This window comes from Choristoneura fumiferana, chromosome 6, assembly GCF_025370935.1.
Source record: "Choristoneura fumiferana chromosome 6, NRCan_CFum_1, whole genome shotgun sequence".
In the NCBI taxonomy this organism is placed as follows: domain Eukaryota; kingdom Metazoa; phylum Arthropoda; class Insecta; order Lepidoptera; family Tortricidae; genus Choristoneura; species Choristoneura fumiferana.
The window spans coordinates 12,364,282-12,390,186 of record NC_133477.1 but is presented as its reverse complement, the minus strand read 5'-3'; the positions used below and the strand labels follow the sequence as shown (position 1 = coordinate 12,390,186).

The 25,905-nt window shown below is 36.2% G+C and overlaps 1 protein-coding gene across 1 annotated transcript; it reads left to right on the top strand.

Annotated features, from left to right (window-relative positions):
- Positions 1–148: 148 nt before the first annotated feature.
- LOC141429088 (uncharacterized) lies at positions 149–25,562 on the top strand. Its single transcript, XM_074089279.1, has 5 exons — positions 149–413; positions 12,856–12,982; positions 18,246–18,554; positions 21,906–22,020; positions 22,732–25,562. Exons 1-5 carry the CDS (start codon positions 359–361, stop codon positions 22,870–22,872), a joined length of 747 nt encoding a protein of 248 aa, XP_073945380.1. The 5' UTR covers positions 149–358; the 3' UTR covers positions 22,873–25,562.
- The last annotated feature ends 343 nt before the right edge of the window (positions 25,563–25,905 follow it).

The following is a 25,905-nucleotide window of genomic DNA, read 5'->3' as shown; positions in this document are numbered from 1 at the left end:
TCATCCGTATTTTATTATTAAGATATATCTTTTTAAATGACAGCGCGCTGCAAAAATATCATTCGCGCTTTTTAATCTGTCAATGTCAAAATTCTGTTTGCGCGGCAGGTTGTTGCCCACGTAACGTACTTTTCTCATTCATTCTATACTAATTTGTAAACAGTTGAGTTTGATAAGGCATTGCGGTAGGACGTCTTTCTTCTCTTCAAAACTTGTCTACGTATTCAGTTACGCGAAATATAAATTAAAATTAAAAGTTGTTCAGTGAACGTGGATAATTTTATCTTGGTGATAAGTGTTAATGTTAACATAGAAAAAAGGTTGAAATATTGACTAATAAAATAAAATTAAGTGCAAAATGTATCGTCAAATATTTATTGCGTTCTTTTTATGCTTGGTGCTAACTACGTCGGGTAAGTTATCGAACTTCATTTCTTTTTTACTTTCAATTGCTAATTTACCTACTTGGCGTTTATATTTAAAAAAAGGAAAGAAAACAAATTCGCGCATGTGAATGTGGTCTTGATTCAAGGTCTTGTTACAATTATTTACGTTTATAACAACACCTATGTCAGTAGACTAGACAGCAGTGTCGTCGGGTCGTGACGAAGTAATACCTACGTAATATACTGAGCGGCAAAAAATCTGGCCCTCAAATGTATGCAGAATCGTTAATTTTATATGAAGGGTGGGCCAAATTTTGTGCCGCTGAGTATATTTTAAAAGTATGTGGTCATACGTGATATTTTTTATAAGTTATGACTTCAGTCGTCTTTTAAATACTGGACACGACGAGATAGAATTTCTAGAGCTGAACAAAGTTGGTATTTAATTTTTAGTCTACGAGTTGCTTTAACGGCCCATTTGCAAAGAAGTTTTAGTGGTTCAATTAAAATAAATATCATAAAATTATATTGTAACGAGATAATAATATGGTTTTATTAACGTTTAATAATGCTTGCAATTGTACAGGCACAGGCTATACCTACCATAAGTGGGAGTCGCCGAAACCGGGTGATGAACTAAATCACAATAGTTATTAGAAAAATATAAGTTAAAAAAAATCTAAGTTTCTTAGGCAAAAAGTTAATATTTAAGCGGAAAAGTAAAGTTAGTGAAAATTAATACCGTTTTCAAATTTTCTTTGAGTACTTGTATTTTTCAAAGACTAAATTAGACGGAAATGGCTTTATCGAGGGGTTTTCGAAATAAACGATCACTTTACTTAAATCTTAAATCACATTACATAAAATAAAATGTTTTCGGACAAAATGTATTCAGATGAACTTTTTTAGTGATTGTGATAGGTATTAAAAACGCTATTGAGATACTTCTTCTAATAATTTGAACACACTCGCTCAGAAACAATGATACTAGACAAAGGTATTCATACATATATATCATAGATATGGTCAGGTATGGCCTTTTAGGCGACTATGTTTGGCCAAATTTCACTTATATAGCAACCCACCTTTCGCCGAAGTTTCATTTGGCAACCTAATCGTTGGCATAACTTTACTTCGCATTTTTATTACTTCGCAACTTTTTTATAATTATTGCATAATTTTACTTCATCATCATCATCACACTTTTATATGGCAAATACATAATTATGTAGCAAGTGATTGGCTTAGGCAAATAACAAATTGTCAAATAATATTTGGCCAATTTTTTATATTGCAAAGCTTTAGTTTAATTTGATTTGTGCGAGTGAGCGAAGCGACCAAACAAGACGGTTCAGAGCAGAAGCGACTTGGATAGTTTAGGTTCAGAAGGCTAAGGCGGAAGCGAAGCGGAGCGTAGCTCACGCTCTGCCTTCGATGTTAGGTTATTTTTTATAGCAGCCGGGATAACTGCCACTAGGAAAGTAGGTTGGATGCCATTCGATATGTTGCAAAATTAAGGTATGCCAATCAATCAATATGCAAATAAAATCCAGATAATAATTTGCATAACAATAATTTATCAAATTATTTTGGGAAATGATATCAGTGCGAAACGTTGAGTTGGGAAATAACATTTCGCCTATATAAAAATATAGGATAAATAAAACTAATAATTTGCTAAATAATTTTCGCCGAAACATTAGTGAGTAAACCATCATAGGTACATAGTTCTACAGATCGAGCCGAGAATTCTATGTTTTGTGATTTTGGATATTAGTTACTTACATAAATTCAAAGTTCATATTTCATTGAAAAATTTGTACTCCACGAAGTACATTCGGCAGTTATTCTTACAATTGATTTGTACCTACTTTGTGAAGTACACGAAGACTTATGAGGTTAAATAGGAAGTCTGTACGACGACCATTTTAAAGTAGGTAGTTGATATGTAACATACTAACCCTAACACGTGTGTAATGTCCTAAGTACCTATATTTTTAGATTTTTTCAAACTTACATGGGCACATTTGAAAATCGATATTAATTTAACTAAATTTAGGTATAAAAAGTAGCTCTAGCAATATTGATACAATGTAATAAAATTTAATAAACAAGGTCTTTTTGCATTTCCATAATGATTCTAACTATTGCTCACAAACTTCGTCTGATTTCCGTGTCCATGATCCCGTGATAAGATAAAACAAGGCTTTTGTTCCTCGCCGATAAAATACAATTAGTTAAAAGATTTTTTTAAATTGGTTCAGTAATTTTTGAATCCAACTCCATTCACCCATATATATTTGAATCCATTACGAACAAACAAACACTAACATACAATTTTTTTTTGTCTTATACCATGTTATAATATATAATAATAGTCATTTATTTTCGGATTCATTTTTTTTTCAGTTAAGTATTTCAAGTCAGTATTGTTAGCTTTAAGAGTACCTATCATTCCCATAAATAATATCAGTACGATTACAGTACTGTAGGTATGTCAACTCAAATCTTGATTAAGCATTTTGCATTCCTGATTTCCTGCCTTCTGAGAATGCCATGATCGCTTAAAATGCCTTTTCAATATCTTATGTATGCAAAACTTTATTTTAGCCTTTGCTCGCACGTTCATTAGATCTAAATTCACATGGTGGTATTTGTAATTGTTGCTGGAAAACAAATCTTTATACAACGTTGTACGTCTTCAGCCGCTCAAATTCTTTTTGTTTGCAGATAGGTACAGATAAGAAATATTACCATGTTTGTGTTACCGAAGAGTTGATTATTAAGTTTTATTGTTCTTATTGTATGAACGTTTTTCTCTTGTATGCATCTGTTTAGGAATGTTTTTTTTCTTTGGCAGGCAGGTATTTAAATTCACTTTTTATTATTCTCTAAGACGGCTCAAGTCTTCGTGGAAATTGAGATATGAATGAAGTATGTAGGTAGGTACGTTGGTGTGAAAAATACATTACGACAGAGATACCTACAATACAATGACTCTTTATTGTGATTAAATCATTTTTTTTCTATGTATAAATAATTTTAAAGCTGAAGTTTTTATTTTGAGTTAAAACGTAAAATGGAACAGGTGTATTATGTACCTACTATAAATAAAATAAAAAACTCATTACGTCCTTAGGCGTTATAGGCAAAGAAGGCCATTGGGTTTTATTTAGGGGGTTGCAACCAAGTTAGCCTGCATGTTATGATAGCAGTAAGCATTGGGTTTTATTTAGGGGGTTGTTTGAGTAGTCTAAGTCTGGTGAAGTCAGGTGCGTCTATATTGCAGGTCAGGTTTGTTACCCTGGTAAATGTTCAGTATTTTTTAATTGTGGTTGACAAATGTTTTCATTTCATACATCTATCGATGTCCAATACCGCGTCAAAGGCCAGACTAAATTTGAATTGAAAATCAGATCATCTGCTAATATTTTCCGGAACAATTTAAAGACACCTCAGCTAGGCCCTTTTGGAACATTTAAGCAAATAACTTATATGTAGATAAGGCAGTCCCTTACCGTACGTATAACTGCGTATACAGCTAGTAAAATATTTACATGCCTACTTTCCAGGATTGAAGATTAATAATTTATGATTTTAATCTCTGTGTATATTATGTATGCAATTAAGTAGTACTTTCACAATGCAATAGCTGTTTACTTTGATTCTACTGATCGTAGCTATAAATTAAAACCGGTAGCTATTAATTATTAATTATTTTTTGAATGGGTAATGTTTAGTTGCTCTACTAATAACATTTTCAATATTTTGTCAAAAACCGATAACAGTAAAAAAATATGAAAGCGTCTTTAAACTAGCAGTTGCACATGACTACGCCTGCGTAGAACACGTTCATCGCTATCCTGCGGGAACTGTGCACTTTCCCGGGATAAAAATGAGCATGGAATAAACAGGGTTTCTATTCTACATTCTAGTGAATGGTTTATTGAGATTTTTTTTTTGGGTAGTTCCAGATTACCCTTACCCAATCTCCCTCCAGATGTTTCGAAACAGTGCATTCGATTACGGGGAGATTGAAGAATTTGCGGGTACATACCTATATCTTTCTCGGTCTACCCTCTTTCTTGCGCGTCCACTGCGTAAACTCTCGTACTCGAATTTGTGGCATTCCATAGAGGCAGAAAGATTTTTGAGGCTTTAAGCGGCCAAGGAATGCATTACAGCGTGCCTTGATCTATAATTTCTAGACTTTATCTTTGAATACTTTATGTCTTAATCTTACCAAAATATTATGAGCACTAGTATTATAGTTGTGAACGTATTTACATTCACTATAAAGTTAGAATAAAAATAAAAAACTCCGCACTCGCGTCATCCATTGACGTACTACCCACTTATTCATATACTTACAAGATTTTTACAACCAATTTAATACTATGACGCCACAACCTCATGCAACTACTCGCGGCGCCTAGAAGTTCATTGTAGCCATCTAATGAGAATGACACATATAATATGTGTTTGAGTATAATGTACCTATTTTTGTGCGAAGTCAGAGCGGGGCGTGTGTTCACTGGGCGTTGGGCCAACCACCCACGCCATGATCTTCCCAATATATTTAAATAAAAACAAGTGAACCTAAATATGATTACCATTTGTTTTTTAACCTTCGAACCTTTCGATTACAATTAAGGTAATCATCGTAGTCCTACAGTACTAATTGGTAACAACTAGCAAGCAACGAGGTCCGCCGTATTATTGCTCGAGAAAGAATTGATTGGTCAGATCTTGCGGTCATGGCAATTAAGATCAAATGTGTTTCAGCAATTTGATATCTATTGCGCGTATGTTTCTGTTGAACTTTATGTAATTCTGAAGTGTGTCTTAGGTATGTATTTTCTTATGAAAAGTTCAAAGAAAAATCATGGTAAAATACTTCACCCCAAACCTTTTCACTATGTATTCTGTTCTGTTGTAGTATTTAATTTACCGTCAATGTCAATTTGAAAATATTTTTTCTTTACCTATAGAACGATCAGCTATTTGTCTAATTCATTTCACTTCATTCAAAAAAATATTTCCTTCGATTTTACAACTGTTTCCAATTCATTGAATCATTATAGTTATACAGTTTATTTAGTTGAACCCAAAACAATAAATATTTTGGGCTGGCTGTAGGTATAGTCAGCATAATCTGCTGCTACTAGTCAATTAACACAACTAGCGATTTGTTCATATTTATTCTCCCATTGCACTATTATTGTGCTTGTGCCGCCACGCTTCCACTCCGACACTCATGAATTTTTCACACGTTTTCTCGTTTTAATATTGTTTCAATTGGCAGCAATAAAACCGTGTGATATTTCACGAGACGAGTTGGATTAGTTTTGTACATTCTTACACAATCCTGGTTACTATTAGAAATAGGAGATGCTTCAAGTGGAAGCATAAGCATATGACGGAATGTTATTCAGTTAAGTTTTTCGTTCACAGTTGTGAACAACACATTAAAAGTTAATAAAAGTGACAATAGACCACAAAACGTTACAAAATAAATTGAGGCAAAAAGTTTCAGACTTACATTTAATGAAACACAAATAATTCGCGACGAGCGCTTACCTGGCTACCACATAATACAATTGTCCAAAGAAAAACAAAATAAACAAACGATAGGTAGGCACATTTATTTTACGACTATTGGTTACTTCGATCTACATAATTCCACATGATACAATAGATAGCGGGTCCCGCACTTGTGTAAACGATAATACGTAAATATGAATAAGTAAGTACTTATCCGTTTTCGGATACACGGAGCAATGTTTTCCATTGCCTGAATATCCGGAGGCACCCCTTATTTGTACACGTATAAGTGAAAATATTGCAAATAATCTATATGGATTCATTCTTTCTGCCAAAGGCTAATCGGGATTTATGGCAGAGCCGCATAGTTCGGGGCGGGATTCCAGTCGGATAAAATTGTTTTATCCGAATTTATGACCCTGCAAGAGACCGCTTAAACATTTTTGGCCGGAAAATCTCAAACAAATAAATACATTAGTTTCCCCTATTGTAGCCCGAAACCTTTAAGCCGATTATTGTTATTAATTAGGTTTTGTAACATATTCCTTCAATATAGCAATTAAGCAGCATTTACACGTCGGATACCTAGACGTAAAGCGGTGTTTCTAGAACTGTACCAGCTGGTACTAGCCCGATAAATAAATTAGCATAGCACGAGAATCGACAATGTCAAATCTATAGATTATCTAATTTTAAACGATGTAGAAGTTTAGTCCGAATAAAATACAATTGTTAGCATATTTTTTTTTAAAGTAACACCCAAATTATTAATCACGTGTTCAAAAATTTAAAAAGCCTTCAACCGCCTAGTTATAAAATAATTTCTGCGTAGCTGGCTGCTTGATTGCGTTAGCTTTATAACACACAAAGCATCGATCATTACTCTGTCAAACCCTGCCCAAAACGCCCGTTTTAGCGTCAACACTGAAACACATTACTCAGTATTGGGGGTGATAATAAGGCTCGATTTCCTTACAAAAGTTGGGATGAAGTCAGCGGCCCGTACAAAAAGTTATCCCATCTGAGTGCGATGACAAACGAGCGCGATGCTGAGCCGAGACACCACTGAAATAGCCGATTTGCTACGCCATCATTCCAAGCCTCCAGCTTTATGTACGCCGCTGATTCCTTTGGGATCAGCTTGCTTTCATGATGTCGTTACGGGAGAACATAAAAGCAATTTTTCGCACTCAAGACCTATTTTAGATATTGACCATTGATCGGAACTTCTGACTAAGTACTGTAAATTTTACTCAAGTACAGTTTCTAGTGACTTTTTTTAAAACTTTGACTCAAGAATCTATTTTGAACATAAATATAACCTTCACGTGATGATTGGTCTAGTATTTAAGTGAAAGGTTTCGGCAACTAGTCGTAACAAAAACAAATTTGCGGGTAGGTATGACTGGTAGAGATATTAAAAATGATAACGATAATATCGTCTATCAAGTCCCTAGGGCTATCGTATATCTAGATATATAAAATTTGCGACGCGATTGTGTTATCATAATATGCGGAAAGTTTCTTTTACGTAATTTTCTGATTACGATGTCGTGATTTCATTAACGATTTACGCATTAAAATAAAAGCCGTTTGTTCGTTACATATTCTTGAAATATTAAATTTTTATTTCAGTAAATGTATTTGTTATCGGAGAATTTTCGTATCTCTATGATCTTTTATTTGAGCAATAACACATTGCACAATCTCGAAATCTGACCCAAAAAACTGCAAAAAATAAACTTAATCCTTCTATCAATCGTGATAAAAATCTTGCCCCAATTTGACGCATCGTTTCGATAATATCACAAATTCCATTAAAACTTTTCAAAATAGATTAACGCGTCACGCACTGAATCGAAACATGCGGCTGGAAGTGATCTACACAGAAATTATCATGAAGTTAACAGACTGTGGGGGGCACTCTTATTTATAATAAAAAGAAATGTTATTCATGATAACACGCTGTAAAATATTGATAACGGCATGTTGTTGCTTAATCTTTAAAATTACCTACGGGTTAGTTGTGTTAATAGATCATCGGAAAGTAATCAGATCAGCGATCACGCTATTTACATTATTGTGTTGTTGTATCACATATTTAATGTTCATTTCCAACTGATAGAGATAGATTATTACATATAAGGTCATCGAAATATTTTTACTGTAGACTTTTTTCACAACCGGAATAAATATAAAATGAATTAGCAAAGATGTCCCTTACTGTATTGTGCTTCAAATTTCAAATCGCAAAAGTTTATTAAAGTTTTGTGGGAAGTTTACTATGATTATTACAATACAATAACAATTATTTATTTAACTATTAAGTATACAATTTATTATTAACTTTACGTAATGGGCGAATTTAAGGCCACTGCAGGCGCCAAATCTGCATTGTACGACACGACTTTGGTCTTGTAAAGTTGTGACTTGGTCCGTTACCCGACTTCACTAAAGTTTGTCCATTTTCGCAGCTTGAAGTTAGCCGCCTTATTATAATGGTCTTAAAATGAATTCCCTTTCAGACTCTACAGCAGGTAATTCAATTAAAATATCTAAAACTACGGTAAAGCCGCTTAATCTTGTAAGTTTGAAGAAAAATAATTGAATTAAGTCCATGGCGTGTGGTTACACTTAATACATTAAACAAGTTTAATCATTACCGTGCTATGAAACTGTGATAAATATTACTTCTTATCCATTATAACTGAAAAGATTTTGTTTCATTGTTAATTTGGAACTAAAAAGAAGTATATAAGTTGCTATCTTGCTATTCGATTTATTTTGCAAATAAAACCGCCTGTTCGTCTTGGCTCAACTCTACCGTCTTGACAACAGCAAATTTTAATCGGTGGAATTCCATTAGCATGCATCGTTCGAAACAAAAACCATTTATACTTAAGTGTAAAATGAACTAGCTCAGTACCCACCGACCATGAATCGAACGGTTGTGTACCTACCTACTGCATAAAATTACGTTTCTGGAAAGATCTCAGTTGCTTAACGGAAACTCATCTATAGAATGCTTATTTTGATCACATAACTAATAGATAATAAGATAAATGTTATCGTATGTATTTCTCTCTTAATCTATGCGTGCACATTTTCGGCTCTCCTATTGCAAAGTATTTTCATAAGTTATATCAAATTACGATACTCATCAGTGAGATGTGACGTGATCCTTTTTTAAAACCACAATCTCTACAATATCCCATCTTTTTGGCTTCATTTTAGCCATATAAGCGCCACGGCTTTTAGCTCATGTGACATTTCTATTAAGTATATTCCTCCTGTTAATTATTTCTTTTTATATTATCATAGTGAAACTTTTGTCTCGTAATGCTTAACGATGTGTTACGTCTGATCTAACACATGGTCACTATAGCAATGGTTTCATAGGCAGTGTTTTCATTAGCTTTGTAGGTCATGCGTTTGCTCTGCAGAAACCTCCACAATTGTCTCATCGGGAGTTGTAGCGATCTGCTGATAAACAAAAACATCTGGCAAAAAATGATGAGAGCTCTTGATTATTGCTTTTGTGGCGCGTGCAGTATTTTAAGCGTCATCGTTACTTCATCTTAGAATTACGTAAGTACTTTTATATATACGTTCTAAATCTCGATGTGAACCGATTGAATTTGTATGGAATAAAAAAGTAGATACGGAATAATAATTATCAGCTTACCATCATAAGTAATAACTAATGACTCATTCAATTACTAAGTAGCTGAGCAGCAAATTAGAGTCAAGACGAGGACGACTTCCATAAATCAACTATTAAACAAACAAAGATTATTGAAACGATCGCAGTGTCAAGGCAAGCCTTCCTATGGCATCTCTGCAATTCCATAGTTTAATTGACGGTTCTATCTACTTGCTTCTCAAATTAGTCCTCGATCATGCTTCGATTGGATGAGAGTGTGTGCTGTACCGACGCACGCGCTTCACACACGGCAAAAACATCGTACGATGCGAGCCAACCAATGGCAGCTGGCAGCGTCGTGGGCTCGGCTCCCCACCACGACTACGGAATGTATGGTTCTTAGAACGGCACTGTTAAAAATAACTACCTGTTTAACAGGAGGGAGACACACGCGACGGATAGTCGAGGCCATTGCCAAGATATCTTTATTTTAGTTTGTTTTTCAAATCTAGCTTATCGCTGTGTTTTCTACGTAGTGAAAGTTAGTAAATGAATGGAAATATTCATGTAGGTAGATGTACTTACATTTACCAGTAGTTTGATAAATAAACTCGACGTCATGCAGTCAGTATCAGACGACAGTTGATTTAACTTGCTTGACCATAGTCTTTACGGGACTCAAAAGGTTAAAATTTAAATCCTAAATTTCTTTCCTTAGGCGTACCTAGATGAAATTAATTAAAGTACAAATGGTCAGTATCGTGGTATGTGTCGTTGAATTCTTCAGCTGTTAAGTGAGATAATATTTTTAGAGCAAGCAACCAATGTAGGTAACTGGCCTGAAACCAATTAAAAGTTGGTTCTCTGCCGTTTGGTCAAAATATTGTTCGCAAATGTTTCATTTCCCAAGTATCAAAATTCTCCGGAGCCATATTATTTTCGGAACTTTCATAAAACAAACCTAACCTAAACCTAACCTAACCTAAGTGCTCTATAAAACCATAAGAAAATATTCTGAGAAAAATTTTTGGTTTCGGAGAAATTTGATACTTGGGAAATAAAACATTTGCCAAATGAAACATTTGGGAAAAAAATGTGTGAAACGGCAGTACACGTTAAAAATTGTATGATAACAACAATACACCATTTAAGCTAAAGACGAGTCCGGAGATAGAACAACGTTTCAATCTCATGTGTGTCAACAGCTGACGGCGCATGCGCGACACGTGTTAACTCGATCTGCCAACACTATACGCGACGTGATAGCAAATTCCCTTTACATTGCACGGTCAAGACATTCACGGATCAGCAGCTGACTCACAACGCACGCAATGTATTAGGATATTAGGAAATAGTTCGCTGCATCACCAGTCCAATAATGTGTAGGGAGCCGGCCGTAATATGACAGTCAGCGCCGGCGCCGATTGCTACGATACCTACTACACCACCGCATGGTTTTTGATAAGATTAGCGTGATGTTTTGCAACCTGATACGAGTTTACATAAGTTGTCTTATTTTTCACATAATCGAATGGGGGATGACCAGGGATGACCCGTCAACTGTGATAAGTAACTACATGAATGTTACTGGTATTTATCACATTAATTTTTCAGTGTTACTGATGTAAGAACCTCCCTTGTGATTGTGAGTGATTTTCAAAGCTATGGTGTATTTTAGCTTGGATTTTAAGTTCAAAGCTTTGTGTATAAGTAGGCTTGCTTGCTTTGAAAGTAACTTGCTATAAGTCAAATCATATAATATTTTCCCTCAACCGTCTAATATAGGTAATTATAAAAACTAAATAAGGTGCAGCGTAGTTTATAACGTTGAATAATTTGTAAACAGGGGCGGGCCCACGGCGGACCTCTGAAAACAAGTCCCGTTTTACGGTTGCCCAAGTGCCCAACTGAGCTTTAGATTCAGGCAGCTAACTTTAACTACCATGAGACACAGATATAATAATTAAAATTGATGATCACGTATTAACAGTCAGGGTATTCCCGATAGGTATGATTCTAGCCAATTCTTGGCTCCTCACGAATTCCTGGTGAACTCTCAGTTGGCTTTCCTTTCGAGCTCACCTTAAATAGGAGCCACGGATCAGAAGGAGGTTAATTTTGGATTCAAGAAGTTCGTATGCTATGCTAAATAAATATGAAATAATACTGCGTAAATATAAGTGCCCCGCCCCCCATTTGACAGTCTGGAGCATTTTGCCCACGTTGACCGGGTAAATTTAGACTCGCGCGTCACGGGAAAGTTAGTGCGCGAGCGCTTCTTGATTGTTCTGTTTACATGTTTTTATGAACACACCTTAATACGCACTTACGAGGTTTTTAAAAACAAATTTATTGCACGAAGTAAACATAAACGTTTCTAAATTTTTCTGTACTTAGTTGAAACATGATGTTTGACTGAAATATTGTGTAGAAGTAGTTGGAAAACGATTAGGTACATGAAGCAGCTGGTGAATTGTCACAAGACATTAAATACGTAGTTAAAGTTAGTCTTCTACGAATTGATTGATACCTAATGATATCAATGTCACTACCTACTATTCCTAAGTTCCTTTATAGTTTTAATAAATATAAAGAGTTTTTTTAAGGTTTTGCATAAATGCTAAACGATGTCGTTAATCTTTCAGACTGCTTACCTACTTTAGATTTTAAGGGCCACATACACGGTACGATTCGTATGTACGATCCGTCGCTTCAGACCGATCGAAACGACGAATCGATAGTGTAAATATGTCAAGATCGTTAAGGATTTACTTCATCGAAGAGGATATCGGAGATCGCAATAAAATCCCATGCATCACGAATATCGTAACGATGAATCGACATTGTATGGCTCTTTACGATCAATCGTCACGATTTTCATCAGATCGATCGTACAGACGAATCGTACCGTATATGGGACCCTTTAGGAACGAATCGTGCATTCGTGAATGGGGGATGCTTTGTTTATGTCCAACAGTGAACGTTCTACGGCTGATACTATCATGATGATCTTAATGAATCGTGTATTACACATAAATTTATTTTCTTTAGTAATAATTTGGCTACATCTTACTCCAATATCTAAATAAATAAACGTTGTTTTAGAAACGTTGAAACGCCTTAGGTACCTTCGGTTGGGCAGGGTTCTATCAGATATTTGATAGCTTTTCAGTCTTTATATGAATTATCTGTATGAACAAATAAACGAGTCATATATCCTTGCGATCAAAACTTTGACTCTAAAGTGCTATGTTTACTAATCACAAATTTGTATTTAACCAGGTGCAATCAAAGAAAACTGCAATAAGGAAGAAGACCTGTTACAACGTTGTTCCATGGACTTGCCCGTTCTCAGTTCACCGGAAATTTCCTTCGCCCTGACTAGGGAGGAGCTTGACAAGAGTTGCATGTAAGTTACCAACAATCTTAGCATAGCAAACTTTCAATACTTAACCAAAATTACAAGGTACTTAGCATCATTTATAGTGTAGGCAATACACATGCGCCGAATAGGTGTTGTAATAATAACTCTACAACTCCTATTATCATAACTTATGAATTATCAAATTATAAACGTTTGACAGTGGCATTATGTTGACTATAACTGACATTTAAGAGCATTTATTATGATTTTGCCCATTTGTACTAAATCATAAATGTCACCTTAGAACTTGAATAAGGCTAAAATTTAAATAGTTAAGGTACTATATAGCCATAGGTAATGCAATAGGTATGTAGGATTCACTATCTCACGTTCTTTATCATTTCCGTGAAGCCTTTCAAATTCAATTCTAATAACACTTTTACGAGTACCTAACCATTTAATAGAAATAACGACGCTGTAAACTAAGATTCAGAGCCACAGCTCCGAGGCTGTATATTTTACGGCCATTCTAGTCGCCAGCGAGGAAAATGATATCCAGTCTCGAACCTAGTTTTAGTGAGGAACGACACTTTGTGCAATCTACAAACGCCGTTCAAAGCTATCTCCGTAACCGCATGAAATGTATCAGCCAGGATCAACTTACCCAGCGAGAAAATATTTTGTAAATTGTCTACCGTTGTTCGACTAATGCCAGCTACTTGTACTAACTTATGTTCAAATTCAACGATAAAGTTATGTCCTCAATTATTTTGTCAGCGACTTTTTTTTTTTTTTTTTTTTTTTTTTTTTTTTCGAGGGAGGTGGAGAATGCTCATAGAATACTGCCGAGCCGGCCTCGGCAGCATGCCCGACTCATCTGAGAATTGCTCACCAGACGCCTACGGACTAAACTCCACCCCTGTGGAGTATTGTACTCCAGACGCTCCGTGCTTACGGTATACACTTTGCGTCTGGGTGATTTTTTGTATTGGTGTTATGTGTGAGATTTGAGGTGAGTTATTGTTTTAAGTTGTGTGTTGTTTGTTTAGAGTACCTATCTGTGAGGAATGGGTTGGATGAGGGGTTTGTTGGTAGGGAGAGTTTTAGGTATTATTGAATAGTTTGAGTTTTTATGATGTGTTCTAGTAGGGAGTGGAAGGATTTCGAGGTGGACTCTTTGGTCAGGATATTTTGAAAATCGGTTGGGTTTATGGAGAGGTTATTGCAGGTAATGTTCAGATCAAGGCGTTTGGGAAGAAATCTGGGGCAGTGGAAAATGAGGTGTTCGAGGGACTGTTGTGTGGTGTGATCGCAAGGGCAGAGGTCGTCGTCTGTAATTCGGAATCGGTGTAGGTATGCTTTGTGATATCCATGGTTGCTAAGAAACTGTGTTGTTGCGAATGTGAGCGTGTTTTGGGTGAGATAGGTGATAAGTTCTTTGTAGGTGGGAAAGAGTGTTTTAGTGTAATGGCAGTGTTCGGGTTGTTGTATAAAAGTTCCATTTCTGTATTTAGTATTTTTTGTTGTGGTATTTTATGTAACTGATTGGGATGAGTGTGTAGTCTGGTGCTTTGCGTAAGTTTGCTGCTAGTTTGGCAGCCTGGTCTGCTTGTTCATTGCCCGCTATTCCGCTGTGAGCTTTCGTCCAGTAAAAATGTGTTTGTAGAGTATTTGTGTGTGTATGTATGAGTCTATGAATGTTGTTAGCGATTGGTTATAGCTATTGGGGTTTCCTAGTTCTTGAAGGGCAGATTTGCTGTCAGAGAAGAGGAGTAGGTGTACGTAGTTATGCTGTGTAAAGTGTGTAACAATGTGTTGGATGCAATGCGAAATAGCGAGCAGTTCCGCTTGGAAAACGGAGCAACGGTCATGGAGTTTAAGTTTTTTGGCGACTGGGGGGCCGTTTTGTTTGTGTAAAATGTATGCCGCGCCTACTCTGTCATCATGTCTACTTCCGTCGGTGTATGCATGAAGGGTGTACGCTGGTTGTGTAATATGTGTGTGTGTTTTGTGTGTGTCGTGATTATATTGTTTAGCGTTGTGTCGTCGTGGATGTCAGAGTGTGGGATGCTTCTTCTGTAAGCGGGATGAAGAAGAAGAGACGTAGGGGGGACCGGGGTCTCTATTGGTAGATTGTGTAGTAAGAGGGGCGTGTGTCCCTTAATCCTCGCAGATTCTACAGCCGCAACGCTTTCTATTTTAGAGGGAAGAGGAGCGAGTTGGGCGAGCGTAATTGAAAGAGGAGTATTTATCGTTCTAAATGCATGAGTGATTTTAATTGCGACTATTCTTTGGAGGGATAGTAATTTAGTTCTTATATATTTGTATTTGAGAGCACTGATCCATATAGAGCTCCGTAGGTGATTATGGGGACTATAACTTGATAGTAAATAGTTCGGATGTTTTCTGGGTGAACACCCCGTGGGTCTGATGAACTGTTGAATCTTATGTATTAGTTTTTAACTCTATCAATGTTATTGAGTACGTGTTTTGTGAATCTGAGTTTGTTATCAATGGTTATGCCTAGGTATTTAATGTGAGTTATGAATGGAATGTGTATATGACCTATGTGAATGTGTGCGTGAGATGCTTTTGGGGTGAAGGCTATCGTCTGCGTTTTGTCCGGTCCGAAGTCGAGTTTAACTGTATGTCCCCAGTCAACCACGGTACGCAGTGAGTTGTTGGTTGCTGCCTCCAGTTGAGCTGTAGTTTTGGCGTGGCATATAAGGAGGATATCATCCGCATATGCCTGAAGGTGGCATCCGTCCTGAAGTTTGGTCTCTAGGAGTTCATCAATAATGAGGTTCCACAAGATTTGGTCCGATAACTGATCCCTGTACGCACCCTCTTGTCATCTCTTTGGAGACAAAACAGTCTGCAAAGTTTATATTTACTCTCCTATCTTTGATGTAGCTGAGTAGAATGACATACAGATTTCTTGGGCATTTTGTATGTTTGAGTCGTTTGAATATGATAGGCCACCAGGCGTTGTCGAAGGCGGCGCGGATATCCAAGGATACGGCCAGGACCTGCTCCCGTTAGCTCGCGCCGTTTTTGACGATATCTAGCGCGTGCTGAATGGCGTTGGTGGTGGAGTTTGGAGCTTGAACCCGAACTGCGTTTTTAACATTTGATCCGTCTGGTAAAGGTGATACACAAGCCTGTTGACTATGATTTTTTCCAGTAATTTGCCAAATACATTTACGAGCCCTATTGGTCGAAAGGATGAAGTTTTATTGTAGTCTGCTTTATTCTGTTTAGGTATAATTTTGTCGTAGTAGTTTTCCAAGCGCCTGGAAAGTAGCCTAAAGTTAAGCATCTGTTGAGTATGTGAGTGATGGTTTCTGGAAAGAGCTTGGCAAACAGGTAGCAGATATCAGATGTCAGGTGATCGGAGCCCGGTGCCTTTTTGTGGTTAATGGTTTTTAGGGTCTCTAGAACCTCAGTAATAGTGAATGGCGGTTCATCTGAGGTGTCTGGACTGAGGTGCATCCTTTCCCTGAGGCGTTGCTGTTCGTCTGTATCATTGTGGTCATCCTCCGGATAGAAGGCGTCAAGTAGAGCTTTGGCTGTATCGTGGCTGTTTTTGGTGAATGAGCCGTTGGGCAGTTGGAGCGTTGCTGGGGGTTGAGTTAAAGGGCGGGTCTTGATGATCCTGTGGTAAACTGACCAAACGTCCTCTTTCTTTTGTCTTTGACAAAACTCTCTGAAAGCTGCAGTGGAGGCAGAGCGACACGCGTCGGAGTATTCCTTCCTGAGTTCGTCTCTTTCTTTTAGAATAGGTTCTAGGGGGGAAGCTTCTGGCGCACCGCCTTTGGCGAGTCTTGAATGAATAATGAATTTTTCAATTATTATGAGCCACTTAAAAATAATCACTCCCTAATTAAGTACCTCACAGAAGTGATCCGTAACTTTATACAACTTTCAAAGTTTGAATGAAAGCTGTAAAGTAATTTATTACCCTTCAAGCATTAATTAAGTTAGACATTGAGAATAATAGTTCGGCCTTTAACAGTTCAGTATCATGGTAAGGCGATATAGTCTTCATTAGTTTACGTAACTTTCAACTTGCGAAAACCGGGCAACTTATGAAAATGGGAACTTTAAGAAAATGAGTAACTTTTGTTAAAGATAGACGTCAGCATGGGAGAACTTCCCGCGCTGGAATGTTACGCAGTTAGCTCATCTTAATTTAGTGTTCTTGTTTGCGGTAAATAGCAATTTGAAACTAGTTGTCCGTCTGACTAACTTCGCTGAGCGTTTCATAGAAGCGCTGAATAGCCAATGAGTTCTTTGATGGTGTGAATAGATGGTTCAAGCGAAGTTATCGCTGTTTCGTAATTGTATTGTATTAATTATCGCTCTAATAATTTTCTGGGTACAGTCACCAGCATTAATATCTGCCACATCGGAGCGTGCAAAAATATCTGACACGTCTTTCCGGACCTAGAAATAGAGTCGTATCAGATATTTATGAACGCTTGTTGTGTCAGATATTGGTGTTGTTGACTGTACTTTCCAGTGGTGTTTATTGGATATGAAACAAGAAATTTTCTTAGAAAGGATCGTACCGTTCTGTCACCAAACGTCAATCTGAAATGTCAAAAAAATAAATAATGTGCCATGGACAAAATTTAACTTAGAATTTCTAATAAATCAAGGTATTGTGAAGGTATTTTGATAGCGAGTAACGACGTAAACGTTTATAGTTCTTACATGGATCGCCGCAAAGCGGCATCAAAATCAATCAATTAAATTAATGAAAGTTTGGTCGTTCGACTTTAAACAAAGCAGACACATTAACATTGAATGTCCCTTTAAATTTTACCTACATTTTCAATTTCATTTTGTTTCCATTTTGGCAACTGTTAAGTCCACATTGCATTGACGTTAATCAATGTGATCAAACAAGTACTAAAACATGGAGATTTTGGAAACATTGTTTATATTGAAACTGAATATATCTACTGATTTTGAATAGCTGAATAAATTGCGTTTAACAAGTTACTGAATAGGTTTACATTTCAGGCACCACAAACTGTGATAATGATAATGATACGCAATTAAGAAGCTAACTTTAATGTGTCATAAAATGGGATCTTACTCTAGACTTAATTACCGACAATGTAGCATGAAACAGCTCTTAAACATTACGCTATTATTATAAACTGGTCAAAAGTGCACTATTGACAACAAAAGACAACTAGAAAACTAGCAAATACACGCACTTACTCGTATATACACATTTCTTGATTTCTTTACCGTGTCTAACAAGTGTTCCACAGTATCAATCTCGTTTTGTTTTCAGAAATCTTCGCTCCGGTATAACATGCATTGACAATTATACCAGCGTTTGCATGGAGAAACACGAACAGATAGTTTTCAAAAAGATATACGCTGGTATCAGCGGGGTGGTTAAAGAACTGTGCACCCGAGGGCCTTACCAGGACGAATATTTGAAGCATGCAGACTGCGTCAAGAATGTCAGGGCTGAGTACGAGACGTGTAGCAAAAAATATGAGATCACGCTGACGACGCTCAGCAATCATCAGAAGAGCGACCAGTACAGCACCGATGAAGATGTTAGCCATGAAGATTATTTAAGGACTGTGTGCTGGTAAGCATATAAACTATCATTTAAATTTTCATGATTGACTAAAGCTTCAGTGGCTGGATGAGGATTGAATTCGAGGCCGAGCGGCTTTAAAAACGTATTAGAACAACCGCATAGCATATATAGCTTCGTGTTCCACAGTTATAATTTTGGTGGATACTTAGCCACCCTTGAGGGCTTACTACATGGCCAAAGTATGTAAAAAGTGCTCTAGGAGCTTTTCACCCGCTCACATTCGTAATTTATCAAAACCATTCAACGTTTAAGCCAAATCAAGGCTCAAAACCTCGTTAACAGTGATGTTTTCGCAAGCGAACAATAAATATAATTAATAATTCCGCCGCATTTCTCATTATCTAACACAGACATCTTTAGATTGGCCTTAGACAATTTGATTTCCACAAATTAAACTGTCCGGGAACTTATCAAGGGGAATCCGGGAGACTACTCCAAAGAGTCGTCGGAGCCTTGAATATTGAATAGCCCTCGTTAGTAAAATATTTTACCAAAATCGAACTGTACCCTGAGAAGTAATTACTCGTCGCAGGCGTGACTCTTCGCAATATTAAGTGGCCCATGTTTATAATGCTGTATTTCAATCAATGGAAATAGGACAGTTGTGTTTTTAGCGGTCGCCAAAACCCGTAACGGGGCTGTTATGTTAATATTCTACAGATATGTTTTCACAATTTCCCAGCAGAAAAACATATCAGAAAAGGTTAACGCGTATCCTTTTATAATTGAACCTTTGATATTTATTTTATACGCTTACTTGTGAAGTTTTTAAACGAAATGTTGTTTTAATGGTCCACTGGTCGGTATGTTTCGCAATTACAATGTGTACTTTTCATCATGTCTCTTTTTAATCCCCGACGCAAAAATAAGCGTGTTATAAAGTTTGACCGCTATGTGTATACCAGCTCTTCAACGGGTGGAATTTGAATCCGGTTTCTTATTTGAAATCAGGTTTCTTAGACATTTAGACATGAACAAACAAATCGTTGTTTTAAGGTGGTGACACTGGACACACAATCAATCAATCATTTAAATTTTTGACTAATTAATTGAAGAAGATTCTAAAAACCAATCTTAATTGGCGTGTATAAGTTTGACCGCTTTTGTATGTCTGTCTGTCCGTGGCATGGGTGGACCGATTTGAATCCGGTTTCTTTTATTTGAAATCAGGTTTTCTAGCGATGGTTCTTAGACATGTTTCATCAAAATCGGTTTAGCCGTTTTTGAGATATTGAACTTTGAAGTGACAAAGTCGGGGGTTTCCAACTTTTTGTTGGTTAGGTTAGGTTATTCTACTAGGAAAAAAAAATGCACACTGCACCTACGAGCTTCACGATGTGTTCTGTCATTTAAAAGATAACTTTTTACACCAATGCTAATTGAAAATACAAACTGAAATATAGATGCACAGAAAAACCAGAAAAATAAGACCATCACTGGGAATCGAACCCAGGTCCTCGGTATTCCGTACCGCGTGCTATACCGCTACACCACTGATGGTCAACGGTACCGACACGAATTTCTCCTATGCACCTCATAACTCAGCTTGTTTGTTTGTTTCTTATTTAGCCACTTAAGTAGTGACGCTAGCGACATCTATGCCGTAGCCCTCATCGAGAAACTTTTTTTCGGCACTCTATTGGAACTAACCGCTCACCCGGACAAGAGATATCGTTACTAAGCAAATAAATTAAGATTTTAAAAGTAAAAATTTGGAATTGAAATAAAAAATACAAAAAGATTCCAAAAAACCAATCATAACCAATGCTAATCATCTTTCTTTAATGTTAATAAAATAAAAAGGAGGTTGCTGGAATTAATTAGACGTCAAAAAGTGCCAATCGGCTTTTCCAAAACGGACGCGGTGACGCTCGTCCCGTGCATTCTATCACGCAGCCGATCTGCACAAAGCGTCATTAGTGTTTTGTGCTCATCCATAAAAGATATCGAGATTAATGACCACCAACAATCAATCAATTTTATCGACGTCCCTAAACCCCCCCTAAGATGGTGTTCTGCGATTTCTCCGCTCCCATTGTGACCGTTAATCTGTTTATGGATACCGCTCGAATTTTATTCCATAGAATTAGGGACACTCAAGGACTCATTCAATGTTAATGACTTCGTTATCCGCACGTTTTACTTCAATTGAATCGGTAATTTCTCCATAATGTGGAGAAACGTTTTATGGATGGAGATGAGTTCGAGGCTATCATGGCTATCATGCCCATTTTCCAATCTTGAAATCAAAATATATTGAACAGGTCCCGCGAAGGCCAACTACAAAAAAATGTTAGTAACCATTATGATCGCTTAATTTTGACTGGTATTTAATTCTTAATTCGCCATGTTAACATAAGAAAAAGCCGCTCAAGTATGTGTCAGGCCACACTTATATGTATGCGGCAAATATCCAATATTCAGTTTTCATCGACTATTAGGTACTCATTAACTTGTAAAGCCTACTAGGCTGTGATAAGATTAATCCTCACTTTACGTGTAGGGGAGGTAGATTAAAAAAGTCGAATTAAGTACCTTGCAGCACATTTATTCAAACCGTTTTTGCTATTCAAAATACGCATATTCCCCCAGAGCTATTGATTAAATTTCGTAGTTAGTTCAACTTTAGAAAATGTATGCGCCCCTTTCCGTAATGCTTCTAAAGCCGAGCAGTAAATACGTCCATACAAATATTGTGTCTGCAACCCATTTAGCTACGGCACTGCGTCTGGACAGTCCCTCTATTAAAAATCCTCTATCATAGGATTTACACATCGCTGCCTGTGCTGGCACAATGGAAAGATAAACAAATATACCGCCTATTTTTTCAGCGAAAAATGTTTCGTAATATTAACAGTGTTCGCTTTTTTCTCTTAATTTGCGATAGTATGTACGAGCTGCGATGAATGGATATAAAAAACTGTCCCTTTAATTTACAATTTTCATCTTACACGTTTGTAAAATATATTCAAATAGATGAATAATTTTGGGGGAGGCCTATGTCCAGCGGTGGACGTCTTTCGGCTGACATGATTATGATGAAATGAAAAATATGTTTTCATTTATCTTCTTTACAATTATAGTGGAATGAACACGCACACAAACATCACGCCTGTATTCCCAAATGGGGTAGGCAGAGCACACGAAACGTTACCGCTTCGGAGCCACTTTTACCAATTTAGGTAGTGGAATTCAATAATCTAAAAATATAGTGTAGGTAGGTATATTGTCTACATAAATTTTCATGAAAGCGCCGTTTCATTATTCGTTAGTGTGTGTGTAATTCCTGCCAATATCACAATACCTGAGACTTGGTATTTACTTTCGTTTCTTTTTCAGCTCATTCCAAGAATATCTTCTCTGCTCGGAACAAACAGTGCAGCGAACGTGCGGGGACGATGCTGCCGTATTCACCAGTAAATTCCTCAAGCAAATGGCATCCAATATTATTAAGGTTTGTTCTTATTCTTACTCCTCAACTCGAAATTGCCTTAATTATGACAACAGTGCTAAGTGACAGCGGCTACAGACGACTAGCTGTCGAAAATATGCATGGCCTTGGTGGTTATTTTTATAATATTACAAATGAATCCCAACTAAACATTTAGAGACAAAAAATTGGGCTGTCGTGTATTCGACGATGGTCTCATTATTTATTAGACTTTTTAGGGTTCCGTACCACCACGCAAGAAAAGTATTATTTTTAATTTTATATAATATATTATTCTGAGAGGAGGCCTGTGCCCAGCAGTGGGACGTATATAGGCTGGGATTATTATTATTATTATTATATTATTATAAAGTTTTTTAAATATTTTTTCTAAGATGGACTCGCGCTTGACTGGTTTTTCTTATTTGTTGATATGCAGTAGACGGAATGATAAAAGACATAAATATGTATGTATAAAAACTGGTCAAGAGTGAGTTGGTTTTAGGAGGGAAAAATAACTTTGTAATTTGTTAGTCAATTTTCCCACTATACTTTATGAATTTAAAAAGGTTTGTGGTAAAATTGTATATAGGTATTGCATAGATTTTTCCTCTGACTGTACGGAACCCTCGGTGCTTGTATTTGATTCGCATTTGTTCGGTTTTTATTTAAAAGGTCACACCTTTATAACACGTTTGATCAACGGATTAATTTCTTTTTTTTTGTTATTTGCAGAATTTCTGCTTGGAATACAGGGATCAAGAGTGTGGATTGCCTGGCAAGGCGACCCATACATACCATAACTTGCAATTAATCCTCCTTGGCATCTCGGGACACCTAGCGTTTCACCACGCTGGCAACCTAGTTCCAACGTAAATTACAACATAATTAAGTTTAGGAAAAGAAATCGAATTTTGAAATTAGAACATCCAATGAGTGGGCCGTTATAATCGTGTGCAAGTCTGCGGTGTGCGGTGGACTGTAAATAATGAGTGAATGAATATATTGTTTTGTTTACTTGATCGTATGCATCACTTTCAGAATAACTATGAACGCATAATACATTTTGCTTACGCGTACAATGCGTTAAATATATTGCCTATTACATAAGAAAGGGTTTAGTGGGTTCTTTGAGAGATAAATCCAAAACAATGAACCAAAGTAATTGTTCTCTCGTTCTGTCTGACATCATTTTTGGGCAAGGATTTGTGTTACTATCTTGTATGTTGTCATCATTGTTATTGATTATACACTGTTTCTTAATTATAAGATAAGACGAGATTTTTCGTAGCTACATTTTTAATTGGCATTAAATGCAAAAAGTATTGTGGGCTAATGAAATAGCTGTAAAATTAAATCGTATTGCCATGATTAAATACGAACACTGAAATAGGTTGATCAGAGTTGTGTCTTAGCTCAAGAGTACCGACATTATAATCAGCAGAAGTAAAAATATCTACCCATGGAACCTTTGACACTCCATATATTTAACGAACATTTAATGTTTAGTTTCTACAACTTGTTATAGATAATTTAGCTAATTTTGAAACGTTACCTATAGATGTGTAAAAATTGCATAGAAATTTCTACAGAAGCTGAAACAGCCCTTCCGCCCATATAGCATAAAGTTCTGATGAACTCCTGTTTTATTCATATCACTGGTTGATCAACAGATATCATAATTCATAATAACTGATATGATTCGGCGACGGCGTCGCTGTTCGTAAAGTTACAAATGGTCTGCATTTCAACAGAAACGTCACTGCCAACTGCCTGCCTACATTTTGTGTTGCAGTTCCATTGCAGACGGCAAAACTGCACGCAAACTTACCATTAGCTGTGATTGAATTGTATGGGTAGTCAGAAGTTGCAAGGCACGTTTCCGTTACAATGCAGTCAGTCCACCTGTAACGGTTCTTAGTGATTGATGGATTTATTAAAAAAACTAAAAAATATCATTGGAATACGCAAATAGCTCCCTTAGACGGCTCTTAGATTTCTTTTGTCAAACATTCTGCTAATAAAAAGCACTTAATTTGTAATTTTAACCACCAGATAATAGAAATTTGTGCTACTGCACTATACTTGATTTTATGTGCTTCAAATAAATTTGCACTGTTCAGCCCTTACTAAAAACAATCAATTTAGTTCATTCATTCAATTCATTCAAAGAGAAGGTACCAATTGAATGAAAATGGCATAGGGTAACGCTTAAAGCTCAAGTTCAGTCAATAAAAAAAGGTATCAATATTATGATATCTGTTGATCATATAAGGTCTTGTACCTATTTGAGCCTTCAAATTATGCTCAGAACATCCTGTGATAGTTTTAGGCATAAGAATAATCGCTTAATTTATATTTTTTAATGAATTCCTATCGAGTGTTTGATAATTTAATTTAGGTGACTTAGTGTATTTCATTTTCCAAGAAAATATAGTCTTGAAGACTTTTAGCTTTTATTACGTTTTATAATTGTATGATTAGTTAATTTATTTACAAATGATATGAATAAATGAGCGAGTCCTTAAATCGTTAGGCAGATAAAATGAGATATTGCTACAGCGAGTAATACACTGCCGAAGTCCAAAATAAGACGAGACCGCAGTTTTAGCTGGGCGGCAAAAAACCCAGAGGTTTTAAGAGTTTCTTTGAAGCACACTAACCTTTTTTTTACCGAACACACTCCTAGTTTCCATAAAATTTGTAATGGTTAAATTAATCCTAATTATAAGTAACTTGCCATCTGCTTAAGGGTGTTTGTTAACTGTTGGGAGGTTCTAAAGTAAAAAAAAAACTCTAAGTCTGTTCTATCGGGAATGCAACAAACGTCTCTATCGTTAATCAATAATTATAAAGCCTCGTGTAGATGGTGCGAAAATTATTGGTTTAATAATATAATAAATATGACGGAAACCTCGAGTATTTCAGCATCATCATCCTCATCATCATATCAGCTGTAGTACGTCTACTGTTGGACATAGGCCTCCCCCATATTCTTCGTTCGTCGATCCTCGGGTATTTATTTATATTACCTATTTATAAGGAACCATTTTTGTGAATCCGAAAAACATGAAATGTAACTACAGTGTTTTTATTAAAATCAAATACCTACAGGGTAATTTTGTCTGTAGACTTTTAATGAAGAAAACAGTTGTTACAATCTATTACACCATCACAAAAGAAAATTCAATTTCCGATACAAACTTGCTCCCTATTTTTTCGATTCCGCCCCAGCTTTTGCGAAGGGACAAAAACTCATTATATAGACTCAAGCGGTAAAGATACTAACGTATTAATTTACCCCATTACCTATTTATGTAAAACTACGTATGATTACATATCATTAACTGTACCTAAAATCTAAATATAAAAGTCATAGTGTAAATGCGTAGCATGTCAACTTATTGTAAATATTTTAATTGTTGCCGATACCAAGTTATTCGTTGACTAACGAAAATTAATTTTAATTAATTTAGCCAATCCGTATCCACTAGTTAATGATTCTAAAATAAAAAGACTTTAGTCGGTTAAAACTTTAATGTTAAATAAAATGTGCGTATTCTAAACTTATGTTTTATTTTATAAAACTCCTTAAATCCTATGCTAATTGCTTTCACTGGGCAATCACGTAAATGGAAAAGGTTTATAGTAATGAGATACCTACTGACTAGTAAATGAGAGCACACATAACAAACAAATCGCAGAAGAATAAATAAGGATATTAGGTACATAATTACTGAGCTTTGATCAATTGTTAATATTATAGGCCGCCTATAGCGAAGGTTATAGACTATAGAATGGAACTGACTGTTATGCTACTAATATTCTAAATATGAAAGTTTGTGAGTACCTACGTGCTTGCATGTGTTTTCACGCTGAAGCAGTTGACCGAATCGGGGAAATTTGGTA